At 31.0% G+C, this 12,651-nt stretch overlaps 1 protein-coding gene across 1 annotated transcript; it reads left to right on the forward strand.

The window, feature by feature from the left end:
* The first annotated feature begins 2,664 nt into the window (after positions 1 to 2,664).
* Positions 2,665 to 9,748, forward strand: LOC110018216 (high mobility group B protein 1). The gene is made up of 8 exons (XM_020715465.1): positions 2,665 to 2,818; positions 3,394 to 3,483; positions 4,281 to 4,409; positions 4,522 to 4,579; positions 4,707 to 4,751; positions 4,898 to 4,978; positions 5,086 to 5,169; positions 9,493 to 9,748. Exons 2-8 carry the CDS (start codon positions 3,413 to 3,415, stop codon positions 9,529 to 9,531), a joined length of 507 nt encoding a protein of 168 aa, XP_020571124.1. The 5' UTR covers positions 2,665 to 2,818; positions 3,394 to 3,412; the 3' UTR covers positions 9,532 to 9,748.
* The last annotated feature ends 2,903 nt before the right edge of the window (positions 9,749 to 12,651 follow it).

Genomic DNA, 12,651 nt, shown 5'->3' on the forward strand with positions numbered 1-12,651 from the left:
GGTCGGTTGAGATCAGCTCGAGCGACTGAGCTTGATTGATAAAGGTCGACTGCTTGATATGGGGTCCTACTATCAATTCTTAACCTCTAATGAGGAACCCCTCAGTTTGCATGAGATGATTGAAGATGTTAGAAAACCATATCTTCCCTCGGATTGACTCTCCTGTGGTGGTAGACTTAGATACTCTTCTGCCTTGTTTTTTGACTGAGTTGTTTATTCTTGTATCATCTGACCGTCTCTCACCTGTCTTGTAGTTTGGTCGGCTTTGTTCTTGTTGGCTTGGCTCAAACAGTTTCCTCGGTTGGACAAGTAAGTCTTATGATCTTCTATCAACAGATTCTCCTTCATCACACTAATATCATCTGAATAGTTACATCTCCTTAAGATCAGTGCTAGCACAGTTTCGATGGACATCATGCATAGATTTTAACACCAAAGTATTATAAAAATAAATATAGAATTTTGAGTGTTACATATCTAGATACATAAGAATTGTTCGTTAAGTATGAAAATTCCCAAAAAATAAAAAAATAAAAAATATGATATTTTCTCGACTAGTGGAGCAATAAAAAGAGATTTAAAAAATTTTGCATGCAAGAAAGCTTTTTTTTAAGAATATTTATATTTCATTGGTGTGATTAATAAGTGGAAACCAAACTCAAAGATAATACTTTTTTGATAATAAGTATTCTTCTTTAAGGAATATTATTGAGCAATATCTTTAAATTCTAAGACAACAAGTTCACCATTTTAACAAATTTTCTCTTAAAACATACACACATGTTGACATATTGTTTTTATATTGTTTTTATATGCTGCAACATATATAAGGTTTAAGACCATAATTTAGATGACATAAATTATTGTCTGATATGCAAATGAGAATCTTTAACTTTGCAGGAGAAGGATTTGCATCAATTGATAGACATATCACACAATATTAGTGAGATTAATAATGGCAACACTCAGCTCCATCACTTGAATCTCTTTGAATTCTAAGAGAATATGTTCACTCCTTGTGCAATATCAAAACATTAAGTGCCACATAATCAAGTATTAAAACGTAAATATCAAGTGCATTAATGTATTAGAATTGTGTTATGAATATAAATCTCTATTTTAAAATTAGTTGATGGAGGGGGAAACACGCTAAATTTTTCTGTCACCTGCGGTTGTCCGCACATACGATGACCGGACAGGAAAAACGCTCGGGAAACACAGAACTTCTGACAATTATCACCATCCTTAATCACGGCTCCTAAGAAAATAAAGGATTGTTAGGAGCGTAGGTTCATGCCATCATCTTGTTAATCCGTCAATGATTAAATAAAATAAGAAACATTGGCCGCAAGTCATGGAAACATACGAAATGTTAAAGCAAGGCAAACATGCTAGTGTGGAAAGCAATTAATTCAATAAATAATTAATAAGTTACTAATTAATGAATGTTAACTTATTTTTTAATCTGATAAATTTAATAAAATTGTTATTAATCATTAATTAGAATATTAAATACTTGATTGTTGATTGTATAATGATAAATAAAATTTAATATTAAATTTAATTAAAATCAATAATTATATCATTACTAGATTTTTTAAGCCATGTTTCTATAGTGTGAGATTCATACTTTTGAGAAAATACATGATTCTAAAGCTTTTAATCACATAAATAGGATTGAATACTACTAAATCAAACAAATATTCAGGATTTATTAAGATTTACTTACTAATATATCAAATATTTTTCAGAATTTAACCTCTTAACATTTGATATAACCTGATTTACAAGATTTATTCTACAAACAATCCCTAAATATAATTTGTTTTAATGCAACATACATTTAAATTGCCATGTTAACAAATCCCCCTGCGTGTGTGTTGGTAGGGGTGTCTCGTGTTCGGCTCGTTTATATTTCGAGATCAAAAATTGTGTTCATGTTCGACTCGTTTGCTTAACGAGCCGAAGACGAGTTGTTCACGAACGAAGAGTCCTTTTAACAACCCTAATCATATAGCCATAAGACATAAGACAATAAGGATTTGAGCAAGATTTAAAAATTTTATTTATATTAAAACATCATTTGAATCTAATTTAATAATTTTTATTCTATTTTCTTAATCAATATTTTAATTGATTATAAATCTTTGTAGTCTTGTAGTTAATTAGATTTTTTTTAAATACTACTTTTATATTATTTTGAGTCAAAACGAGCCGAACACGAACGAACACATCTTAGTTCGTGCTCGGCTTGTTAACTTATCGAACAAAATTAACAAGCCGAACACGAGCTATTAGCGAACAATGAGCCGTTTTTGACAACCCTATGTGTTGGGGGGTGCGCGTATGAAAACATGTATTTTTTTGTATGAACACAGGCATGAAAATATGTATATTTTTTAAAATTAGATAGATTTATCTTTGATGTGATATGAAAGATTCAATTGATATAACTATAAAAAATAAAATCTACATGTTTAATAATAAATAAGAATTAAGTGGTATAAATGTAAATGCCCTTTTTAGAAAAACGAAATTTTTTGTGCATACCATAAATAGATAAATAAAAAAAAAAAATAAAAAAAAAAAACATTGTGTGGCATGTATGCAAAGGCATCTGAATAAGAACATATAAAAACCAGATGCCAAATTGAACCGCTACCGGTCCTGCCGGTTGTACCCTACAAGCCGGCAAAGTCGTACGCTTGCTATATCGATCTCGAGCTTTCGATCGCGCAATCTCCTCTCTCTCTCTCTCTGTTCTCTGTTAGCGCTTGGAAGCTCGTCAAGTGGTTTCAGCTCCCTGCCTGCTTCCCAGGTTTGAGTTTCTCTTCTGCACTCGTTGCAGAACTTTTTATTTCATTTTTTGATGTTTGCATGCTCTACTTTCTGCCAGATCTGGATTCTCATGATTTAGGTTTTTTTCATGCTTAGATTAGGGGGAGGATTCCATGGCCTTTGTTTTCTTATTATTTCTAATCTCAGTTAGGTTTGCTATTCTATTTTCGGCTGGAACTTCTTTTATTTTTAATTTTGATAAATAAAACGTTTTACTTATTTTATTCGCGACGGTCTTATTGGTTTGGGGATGTTGATTGGTGATATTATTGTTTCTTCTAGAGAAGCTTGTTCATGGGAATGATTTCTGATTAGCCCTATGATAACTCCCTCCTTGTGGAATTATATCTAATATTGATTTTTGATTCAGTACATTAAAAAAAAAGTTTTTTTGATCTATTTTGGTTCGTTTAGGTAATCAAATTAGTTTCAGGTGCATGGTTCTTGCGGTGGAAGCATTAGTTTTTACCCTTTAATGGAATCTCAGACTTCTTATTTCTACAAAACTATTTTGATGGAAGGAATACTAATTTTTTTTTTCTTTGACCATGGCAGGAAGCTCTCTATCCCTAGAATGAAGGGAGGGAAGGGGAAGGCTTCAACCAAGAAAGAGACTCCAGCAGCACTAAAGCCAGCTGATGACAAGTTATCTTTTGTTTAAACAGTTCTCACTACTTTGTTTTACTACACGACTTATTGATAATATTTTTCTTAAAGCATATTATAGAGGGGTGTTTGGTAGAGCTATTTAGTAGGATTTATCACCGTATTTAAGTAAATCCAACAAACACTAAAATGTGAGAGTTCGGTGGATTTATGAATTTTCTGATATAAAGTCCTGAATTTTGCATTTGATTCAGCTTAAATCCGGTTTTAATAAATCCAACGGGAAGGTTGATTTAATGGATTTACTAAATCCTACTAACGCTAAATTTTGATTGCAGTTAAATACACTCTAGAGTTAGTTAATTCTATCTGCATTGTATTCTTTTGATCATTGGTCGACTAGACTGCCGTTATAAAAAAGGCATTTTTGAGAATAGGACTTAAATTGTAATAAAGAGCAGTTGGCACAATGATTAAATTATCTTAGAATCCTGTAAAATATGGAGGCAATTGTTGTATGTATTATGTTATCTAGACTTTCATAATCTTTTGGAAGTAGAACATTCATGGGATTGTGAGTACCATATAAAAGATATAAATAAATAAATAAATAAATAAATAATATTAATATATATATATATATCTAGCGAAGCATGAAATAAGAAATATTAAGAAACAGTTACAACAGCAATAGGAAGGTTTCGCTAGTAAAAAGAAAGGTAATGATAATATATGGGGAATGCATACTTTTTATAATTAATTTACATATACTTGAGGCCAATAAATTCTTCTAATTCTTCATGCCATTTAATTTTATGCTCTGTTCATTATCTCAGAAAAGTTGGAAAACGCAAGGCTGCTGTGAAGGCTGATAAGAGTAGCCAAAGCAAGGATAAAAAGGCCAAGAATGCTAAAAAGGATCCTAACAAACCAAAGAGGCCTGCTACTGCTTTCTTTATTTTCCTGTAAGCAACATTATCTGTGATTTTCATATTTTATCTATGGTAACTCGCTTTCAGACATGATTGGTTTTAATAACTTAAGAAACTGATTGTGGATTTACATTACAATTTACAGTGAGGAGTTCAGAGAAATCTACAAGAAAGAGCATCCTAATGTGAAAGCTGTATCTGCTGTAAGAAGAGTTCCTTGCAAAATTCCATCTTTGAAAAATCCTTTAATGTTTTTCCACCTTTTTCAGTATATAATAGTTAATATTTTCTTTTTTATAACTTGATCTAACATTGGTCATTATTTTGAAGGTTGGTAAAGCTGGAGGCGAGAAATGGAAATCACTGACTCGTGCGGTATGTATTTTACCTTATTTCATATGTTATAATAATGTAGTGATATATGCTAGCTCTTTATTTTTCTGAACTTAGAAAAATTACCATTAAATTTTTAGGAAATTACATTTTATTTTAAGCATGAGTTGCTTCTTTCGCTTTGCTAGGAAAAAGCTCCATATGAAGCTAAAGCTGCAAAAAGGAAGAGCGAATATGAAAAACAGATGTCAGCTTACAACAAGAAGCAGGTGATTGACGATTAGATAAGTTTGGATTTTTGCTTTTTTGAAGTTAATTCCTTTTTATCCTTTTTATTGGCTTTCATTCCCTTATTATTGTTATTTTTAATTTGTAGGAAAGTAATACTGATGACGGTGATGAGGAGTCGGATAGGTCAAAGTCTGAAATTAATGATGAAGATGATGATGGAAGTGGAGAGGTTAGGTTTTTGTTCCAATTTTGCAAAATTTTATGGTGTAAAGGTGTAATTGCCATTATTAATTTTGCAAGGAGCATGCCCTTTTAGCTCGAACTAATTTAAATTATAGAGGGCTGAAATTCGTAGCCTTCTTGCATCTCTATAACTGACATTTTATTTCATTTTCAATATTTTTTGTTACAAATCTGAACTTCATTGAATTTGATTATGTCTATGTATTACATCGTCATTCATTTTCTTTCTTTTTTTCTCTGTTTCTTCAGATTATATTTCTTCTCAGATGTCCTATATTTTCCTTCACCTGTTTTGTAGATAACGGATCTATTTATGGAATATCTTTCCAATTGAATTGGCAAATTTTTTTTGCATTGTGTTTATTTTTTATTAACTTTTATTTTTGGGGAATGATGTTCTAAGGATAGGACGAACAGTTCCATTATTTTATGAGCATCAGACGGCATCAATTTCTTCAATTTACTGCATGCTTGGACTAAATTTTGTATTGCATGAAACATTCGATAGATTTTTTGATATGACGACTTAATTGTTAGTTGGCGAATTTGTTAATTTGTATACTCATCATACCAGATAGTGAAGTGGTAACGTCTCAAGATAGGTTATAGAAGACTTATATGAAATTAACTAATTGAAAATTCTTGTTAAGCAATTTTCAGCGATTGAACCATCCTAAATGTTTATTTAGATATCTATTTCATCATGTTAAATAAATTCTTGGAAATAATAAGGTAACTTTACCTCCAACATACCTAACATGAAACAGATACTTTTCTTCGTTGGCTAAACTATTATACTTAAGACTTATTAACAGTTACCTTAAATTACTCCAGTGAGAAGCTACTATTTCTTTTACTTATCCTTATTCCACTTACGGCACACATTTATGCCTACACTAAAAAAATTCTTTTCTTACAATGTGTTCTGTTGGGAAGTTTATTTTCTTTATTTATCTTAGATACTTGCTCTGTTCACTGGCCTATCCTGTTGCCTTATTCTTTTGTTTTCTTTTGCCTGGCTGCAGTTGGTTTTGTTGGAAGGAATTTAAACTTTTGGCTATTTTTTCTGATATCAGGAATTGGAGATTGCTGTTTTTGACGGAATCCTAGTTTACTAAAATTGTACTTGCAATTTTAGTAAAATCTTGGTGAATCCTTAAAAATTACTAACTTTTGATGTTTTGTGTTATTAATAGTATTCCTGACGTATTATTATTTGATGAATTTCTTAATAAAGTCCTTATTTCCTCTTAAATTTGTTCGTGTTGATTTGATGAGCTTTAATTAACTGCTCTACATGTCTTGGCAACAATTTTTTGTGTGTTGCTTCTTGTCTTGGCATGTCATGATCTCAAGACTCAAACGAACTAATCTTTCATGATTTGTGACTAATTTCCTTGATTACGAAGCAACGAAGGATGCGATGAGTAATGTGCATGACTAGCATAGAAAATCATTGCTAAGATTGTTTATTGAAAACAATTCTTTTATACAAATTTTTTTTATTACTTATCAAGTTCATAAATTTAAGGCCCGTTTGTGGCGGTGTGGCCTGCACTGCACCGCTTATGTGTTTGACAATATCTTTTGTGTGTTTTTTCAAGAAGTTGTGGTGGGAAAGCTGCATTTTACAGCCGGACCTGACTATGTGCGATGGCTGCAGAAAGCTAGAAAGCTGTTGTTTGACTTTCTAAAAATTTTAAAAAAAATTATAGTAGCCACCTCAACTTGAACAACTTTTGCAGCAACTTTCCAGCTGTCTCTTTAAATAACTGCAACTACGTTTACTTGTGAAACAAAAACCTAAAAGAATAAAATTAGAACTTTCACACCCATTTCCGTGATTGCTGTGCTCTTGAAAAAAAAACAATGTTATGGTGAGTCCGCGATGCTCTATGGCGCTGAATGTTGGCCTTTAAAAGAGAAGCATAATAATAAGTTAAGTGTTGCCGAGATGAGAATGATTAGATGGATGAGTGGCTTTACACTTAGAGACAAAATGCGAAATGAATATATTCGTGATAGGGTTGGTGTAGCTCCTGTGACGGACAAAATTAGAGAAAGTCTTCTTAGATAGTTTGGTCACATTAAACGTCGACCATCTGATGATCCGATTAGGAGAGTAGATGCTTTAGATTTGACTTGTGTTAAGAAAGACAGAGGTAGACCTAGGAAGACTTGGGCTTATTGTATTAAAAACGATCTTAATTTACTAGAACTAAATGAAAATATGACACTAAATAGGACGCAATGGAGAAAAATGATTCATGTAGCCGACCCCACGTAGTGGGATTAAGGCTTTGTTGTTGTTGTTTTTGGTAAGTCCGCGACTCAATGGATAGCTTGAATTACTATTCTTAAACGTGCTTTATTATTTTATATTTGGTTTGGTGATTTTTTTAAAATAACATGTACAATAAATCAAAGTAATTGACAAAAGCTTTTTTTATTTTACTGTAACAAACCACTTATTTTACAGTATTTCAATTTAATTGACGAATGCTTGTTTATGTTCTCAAGAAAAATACCAGCAGTTCACACAAAATGACGTCCTATTATCTTTTACTCAATTCCACTAGATCACACCATATGGTTGCCTATTCATTTAATTACCATTAGATCACATATAATAACATAATGACTTTTTAATAAGTAGTACAATGATTCTTATTTAATATACTATGGTTTAATTATATTCTTTCATGTAGTTCAATAGTTCATTAAATTAATAGTTTATCAAATTGGCAATAATCATTATATTCTATAAATGATAATATAATAAGCTTAAAAAAACCTTCTCTTTCCTCACAAGTATTTATCATACATTCTTTCTTTTACTGTAATAATTTCACAATATTAACGGCTTAACTATGAAATCTTTTATGCATGAGATTTCTATTTGATCATCTTATGAACTTTCAATTAAAAGGTAAAATTAGGAGTAAACTATTCAAATGTCATAGATTTTCTACACTCCCCCCCCTTATCTTACATATTATTTTGGAATATCTTGGTTTGCTTAACAAAAATTAAGTGCTTGTTTGGTATCATATTTGTATGTTCTTATAAACATGTTTGTTTATTATATTTTATTATATGTTTTTATTTTTTTTCTAAAAATAAATTAACATGTTTTTAAAAACACCTTTAGTTGCTTTGAGTGTTTTAAAAACTGCCATATGTTAATCAAATAGCTGAACATGACTTGCTTCAAATCAATGCATAAAAAAAACAAAAAATAGAAAATAGAAAACAAATGTGATCCCAAATGACTCCTAAGCATTCCTGTCAACAAAATAATTGAAATTTTGGAAAAATTTTATAAAATTATGTTTACTATGCTTTCAGATTATACAAATATCTATATAGTCATATTTCTAACCATGCAGTTGATGCAATAGCTAACTAATGAAATACAGTTCTTATGAATTTACTTGACTTCTCATTTAAAATTTATCAGTACTTACCAATAATTATGAATTAAAACTCTTCTTATAGTAAGATCTCTAAACTTTGTCACGACGAATTGCATGAGAATATGTAAATATTTAATTATTTTACTAATCTTTGTTTTTTTTTTCACCAAACCAAACAATTCATGCATACAAATTTGAATGTTACTAACAAGTGAGTAATCATCAAAAGAGTATTATTGGTTCCTAGAGAATTCTTTATCAATAAGTTTCATGACTATCATAACAAGCTTCCTACTTTGGATTGCTAGAATTGATGTGTAATTGGTTTGAAAACAACTAAAAACATCAATGCCAAATTTAACAGAAAACCATGCATTTGTATTATCTTTTTATTCATTCTGCAATGCCGATATTGTTGTTATGATATCTTTTGCATTATTGGGAGTTCTGGTAGATCTATTTGATTGTGTTCTATAACATAGCTCAAGGTAGTAATCAATAGATAATGTTCTTTTCTTTTAGTGGCAAGGATAATTTATTGTGTCTTTTATATCCATTTCTCGAGTAAAGGTGGTTATAATTTTTTTTTTCTTTATTTAGAATTTTGATAGGTCCATGAGATTGCACTCTCAATTTATCTGTAACTAGAATTGATAAAATAAAATAAAATAATAAATCTGTAAGCTGATTAGCTTTGGCCACTCGGTAAATATGTGTGTTTAGAAATTTTATGACTTACTTCTCAATGTGTTTGGCTGTTGAAGGATCATGTTTGTCTATCATGTAATCCATTTAATCTCTGAAGTGTGAATACCGGATGTGTACAACAGTTTATCTATTGTTTAATATATAGCTTTAAGCAACTAATATTATTTTTTGTTGAATTTTTGTAGAATGAAGATGACGACGATGACGATGAAGAGGAAGACTAAAGTTTATGACCATTTAAGTTTTATGGGTTATTTGAATCAAGCATTGAAACTGCTTTTTGTATGCTGTGCTAGGGACTTTTAAGTAATTGTCTTCTGAGATGGTAAATGTTGCAGACTCTATCTGTACACTTGTATTTCTTCTGTTCGCCAAGTGCTTTTTCTCTTTCACCGTTGCAGGGAATTGGCATTTCTAAAGGTGCGTTTCTCTTGAGCTTCTTATTGGTTCCATTTTCCGTTCAGCTTTGGGCATAGAAATTTCTATTTGCTACTGCATCCACTTAGTTATATGCATAGTGTTGTAAGTTGAGATTCAGACGTGTTTATATGATTCAGTCAAGGTTTAGGTTTGGAAGGTTTCTTTTAAGTGCTATTTTTAATATTTAATTTCTTACACTTTAAGTACTCAATTATATTAGCATTGAATGATTAGAATTTGTCCAAAATTTTTTATGAACCTATTGATTATGTAACTCTGCCAAAAAAAACTTTTATTGATGGCACTTTTCTTTATTTTTGTACTATTCTTCCGGATTTAATATTTATACTCTTGAATTTTATGTTCGACAATAATATTTTTAATATAAATTATTCTAATTTTTTATTTCATATAATCATTTCTTTGTCTACATTTCTCTGACATTTTCATATCTATCAATCAATCTTAACGCAGTTATGAACTATTTCTATCAATTTTAACTTTTTTGTCATTCTTATTTTTATGAATCTATTATTCCTTCAATATCATTATTACTTTTTCTATTTTCATGGAAAGTTAGATGTTTTTTTTTCCCCTTGGTTTTTGTTTCACTTGATTGAAAAACTAGAATTTAGAGATTTTGTGCCTCTTAAGATGCGTAGCAGCCATTGTTGTCTTCTTAAAACTCAATCGCTTGCAGTAAAGGTCTGTTTGATACAGTCCGTTAGCGGTAGAAATATTAGGTTGAACCTGCAAAAATAGAGAATAAATTGTGTATAAATGAGATAAAACATGGCTTTTCTTCTGGAAGAGATTTCATTAGAAGAGTGAAAAGGTGTAATGTGGTAGGACTGATAAATCTTCCTGTAACTCACTGTAAAGTACTCACTGGAAGCCATTTTTAAGACTTAAGTTGAAATTACTTGGAGGATATAATGGAAATGGATTCATTAAAGATTAATTATATTTCAGGCCATCTCTAAGAGATACTCTTGATAAAAAGATGCTTTTATTTTGATTTGATTATGTGAAGGTTATAAATCAGGAATTGCCATTCCAAAAAGGCCAAATCAATTATATGATGCCATCAACTTAGGGACACTGGTATAGGGAACATAAATGGGCGTAAAATTATTCATTTCATAATTATAATTTTATTTTATTTTATTTTATTTTTTTTGAATTTGTATGTTTTTGGCTTTTGTGGGCTTAAAATAGTGGATTCAATTTCAACGGTCGTTTAAGGCAACATCCCATAGGCTATTTATATCCTTGAACAACTTATATGTGATCCAAGTATGATGGAATGATAGTTATTAGCTAAGTAAACAATTATCTGATAATAATAATAATCAATCTTCGATAAGCACATGTCAGCCCTAAAATAAAGATTGATCTACTTAGCGAATTAGTGCTTACTCAAACTTAGAAAGTCTATCAAAATAAAGTGATCTTGATGTGTCCCTAACAAATCATATTGCGAATCTTAATAAATAATTGGATCAGGAGTCTTAAAATCAAATGTTGAACTGCGTACACTCCAATTTATAATCAAATAAAATGTTAAGTGAGACCATCTATATATTACTTAAAAAAAAAGTAGTGATCAGAGGTTAAATAAGTCTGAATCATGCGCTTAAAGCATAAGAAAATGTTTTCAAATATATTTTTGAGGATTAAATGATCTCTAAAGCTCACAACTTTATAATCAAATCGAGAGTTTCAACGAGACAAATCTAATGAGCCTTAGAACACTTAATTTTGACATCATTATTGTATTTAAATACTAATAATTCAACATTCGATCAAAAGAATCACTCTGGGACATATGATGAGTGGTCCTGAATTCCAAAAAATTATAAATAAACCACCTCTATCTTTGTAAAAGGGAACATGACTTGGAGGAGAAGGTTGAGCTCTAGGTTCTTGAGGGTTCTTAAGCTCTATTGTCGTTAGATTACAACCATACAATTGTTGCCAACCACCATCGTCGCTGCCACCAGACCATTGTGATATGGTAGCCGCCATTGCAGGGCCATCGCTGCCACAACCACAAAATTACTCCTGTCTAGTCGCCGCCGCTGTCGACCACCAATGTCGCTATCACCCAACCACGATTGTCCAGCCGTCGTTGCCGCCGAACCATCATTGTTCGGTCATCAACATCGCTAGACCGTCGCTATTGGGCCGCTGCTATTGACGACGTTGATATCAAATTTTCTAACAAGACCTCTGTCATCATTCTTTCTTCATAACAGTCACATCACTGCCACTTTCGTAACATATTCTGTCACTTCTCTACGCTTATGTAATATTACTTCTGGCTATTTAAGTGTTGGTAAAGTCTTATAACCTATATCAACATAGTAAAATCATTTTAACAAACCCAGTAGTTTTTACCCTTTTATATTTTTTCACATAAAAATTCTTGTTGTTCTCTCTACTTACTCTCTACTTACTCTAATTAAAAGACATCGATTAGAGATGCTTCACTGGAATTAATTTTTTAAATTTAAATCAATTAATCACACACTCCTAACCCTAAACCCCTAAAATCATTCCCCCATCCCATTGATTTCGGTTGCATTTGTTTTGACTTTTCGGATTATGTTTTTGGTCAAAATTGTGTTCCACTTGTTTGTTTGCAACGTCAGCCGGAACGACACATTCGGCGCACCGCAAAATTTTGAGAATTTGAGATTCTGGAGGGAGATCGTGTCCCGCGATCTAGATATTCTCATTGTTAAGTTACCACCAGAATTCAGGTCATTTATTGGCTCGTATCACAAAATTATTATTTATTATTATTTATATTAATTCTTATTTATTATATAGATGTATATAAAGAGAGGCTACATAATAATTATTATTATTATTATATATATATATATATAGACACACACACATATTTCAGTGTCTGGGTG

This window comes from Phalaenopsis equestris, unplaced genomic scaffold (genome assembly GCF_001263595.1).
Source record: "Phalaenopsis equestris unplaced genomic scaffold, ASM126359v1 Scaffold000006, whole genome shotgun sequence".
Classification (NCBI taxonomy): domain Eukaryota; kingdom Viridiplantae; phylum Streptophyta; class Magnoliopsida; order Asparagales; family Orchidaceae; genus Phalaenopsis; species Phalaenopsis equestris.

What these genes read in the sequence shown, in the direction of transcription:
- LOC110018216 (XM_020715465.1), top strand. Translation starts at nt 3,413, where the DNA reads ATGAAGGGAGGGAAGGGGAAGGCTTCAACCAAGAAAGAGACTCCAGCA. An exon ending in ACTGCTTTCTTTATTTTCCT is followed by an intron (nt 4,410 to 4,521) that starts GTAAGCAACATT and finishes TACAATTTACAG; the next exon opens with TGAGGAGTTCAGAGAAATCT. An exon ending in CAGCTTACAACAAGAAGCAG is followed by an intron (nt 4,979 to 5,085) that starts GTGATTGACGAT and finishes TTTAATTTGTAG; the next exon opens with GAAAGTAATACTGATGACGG.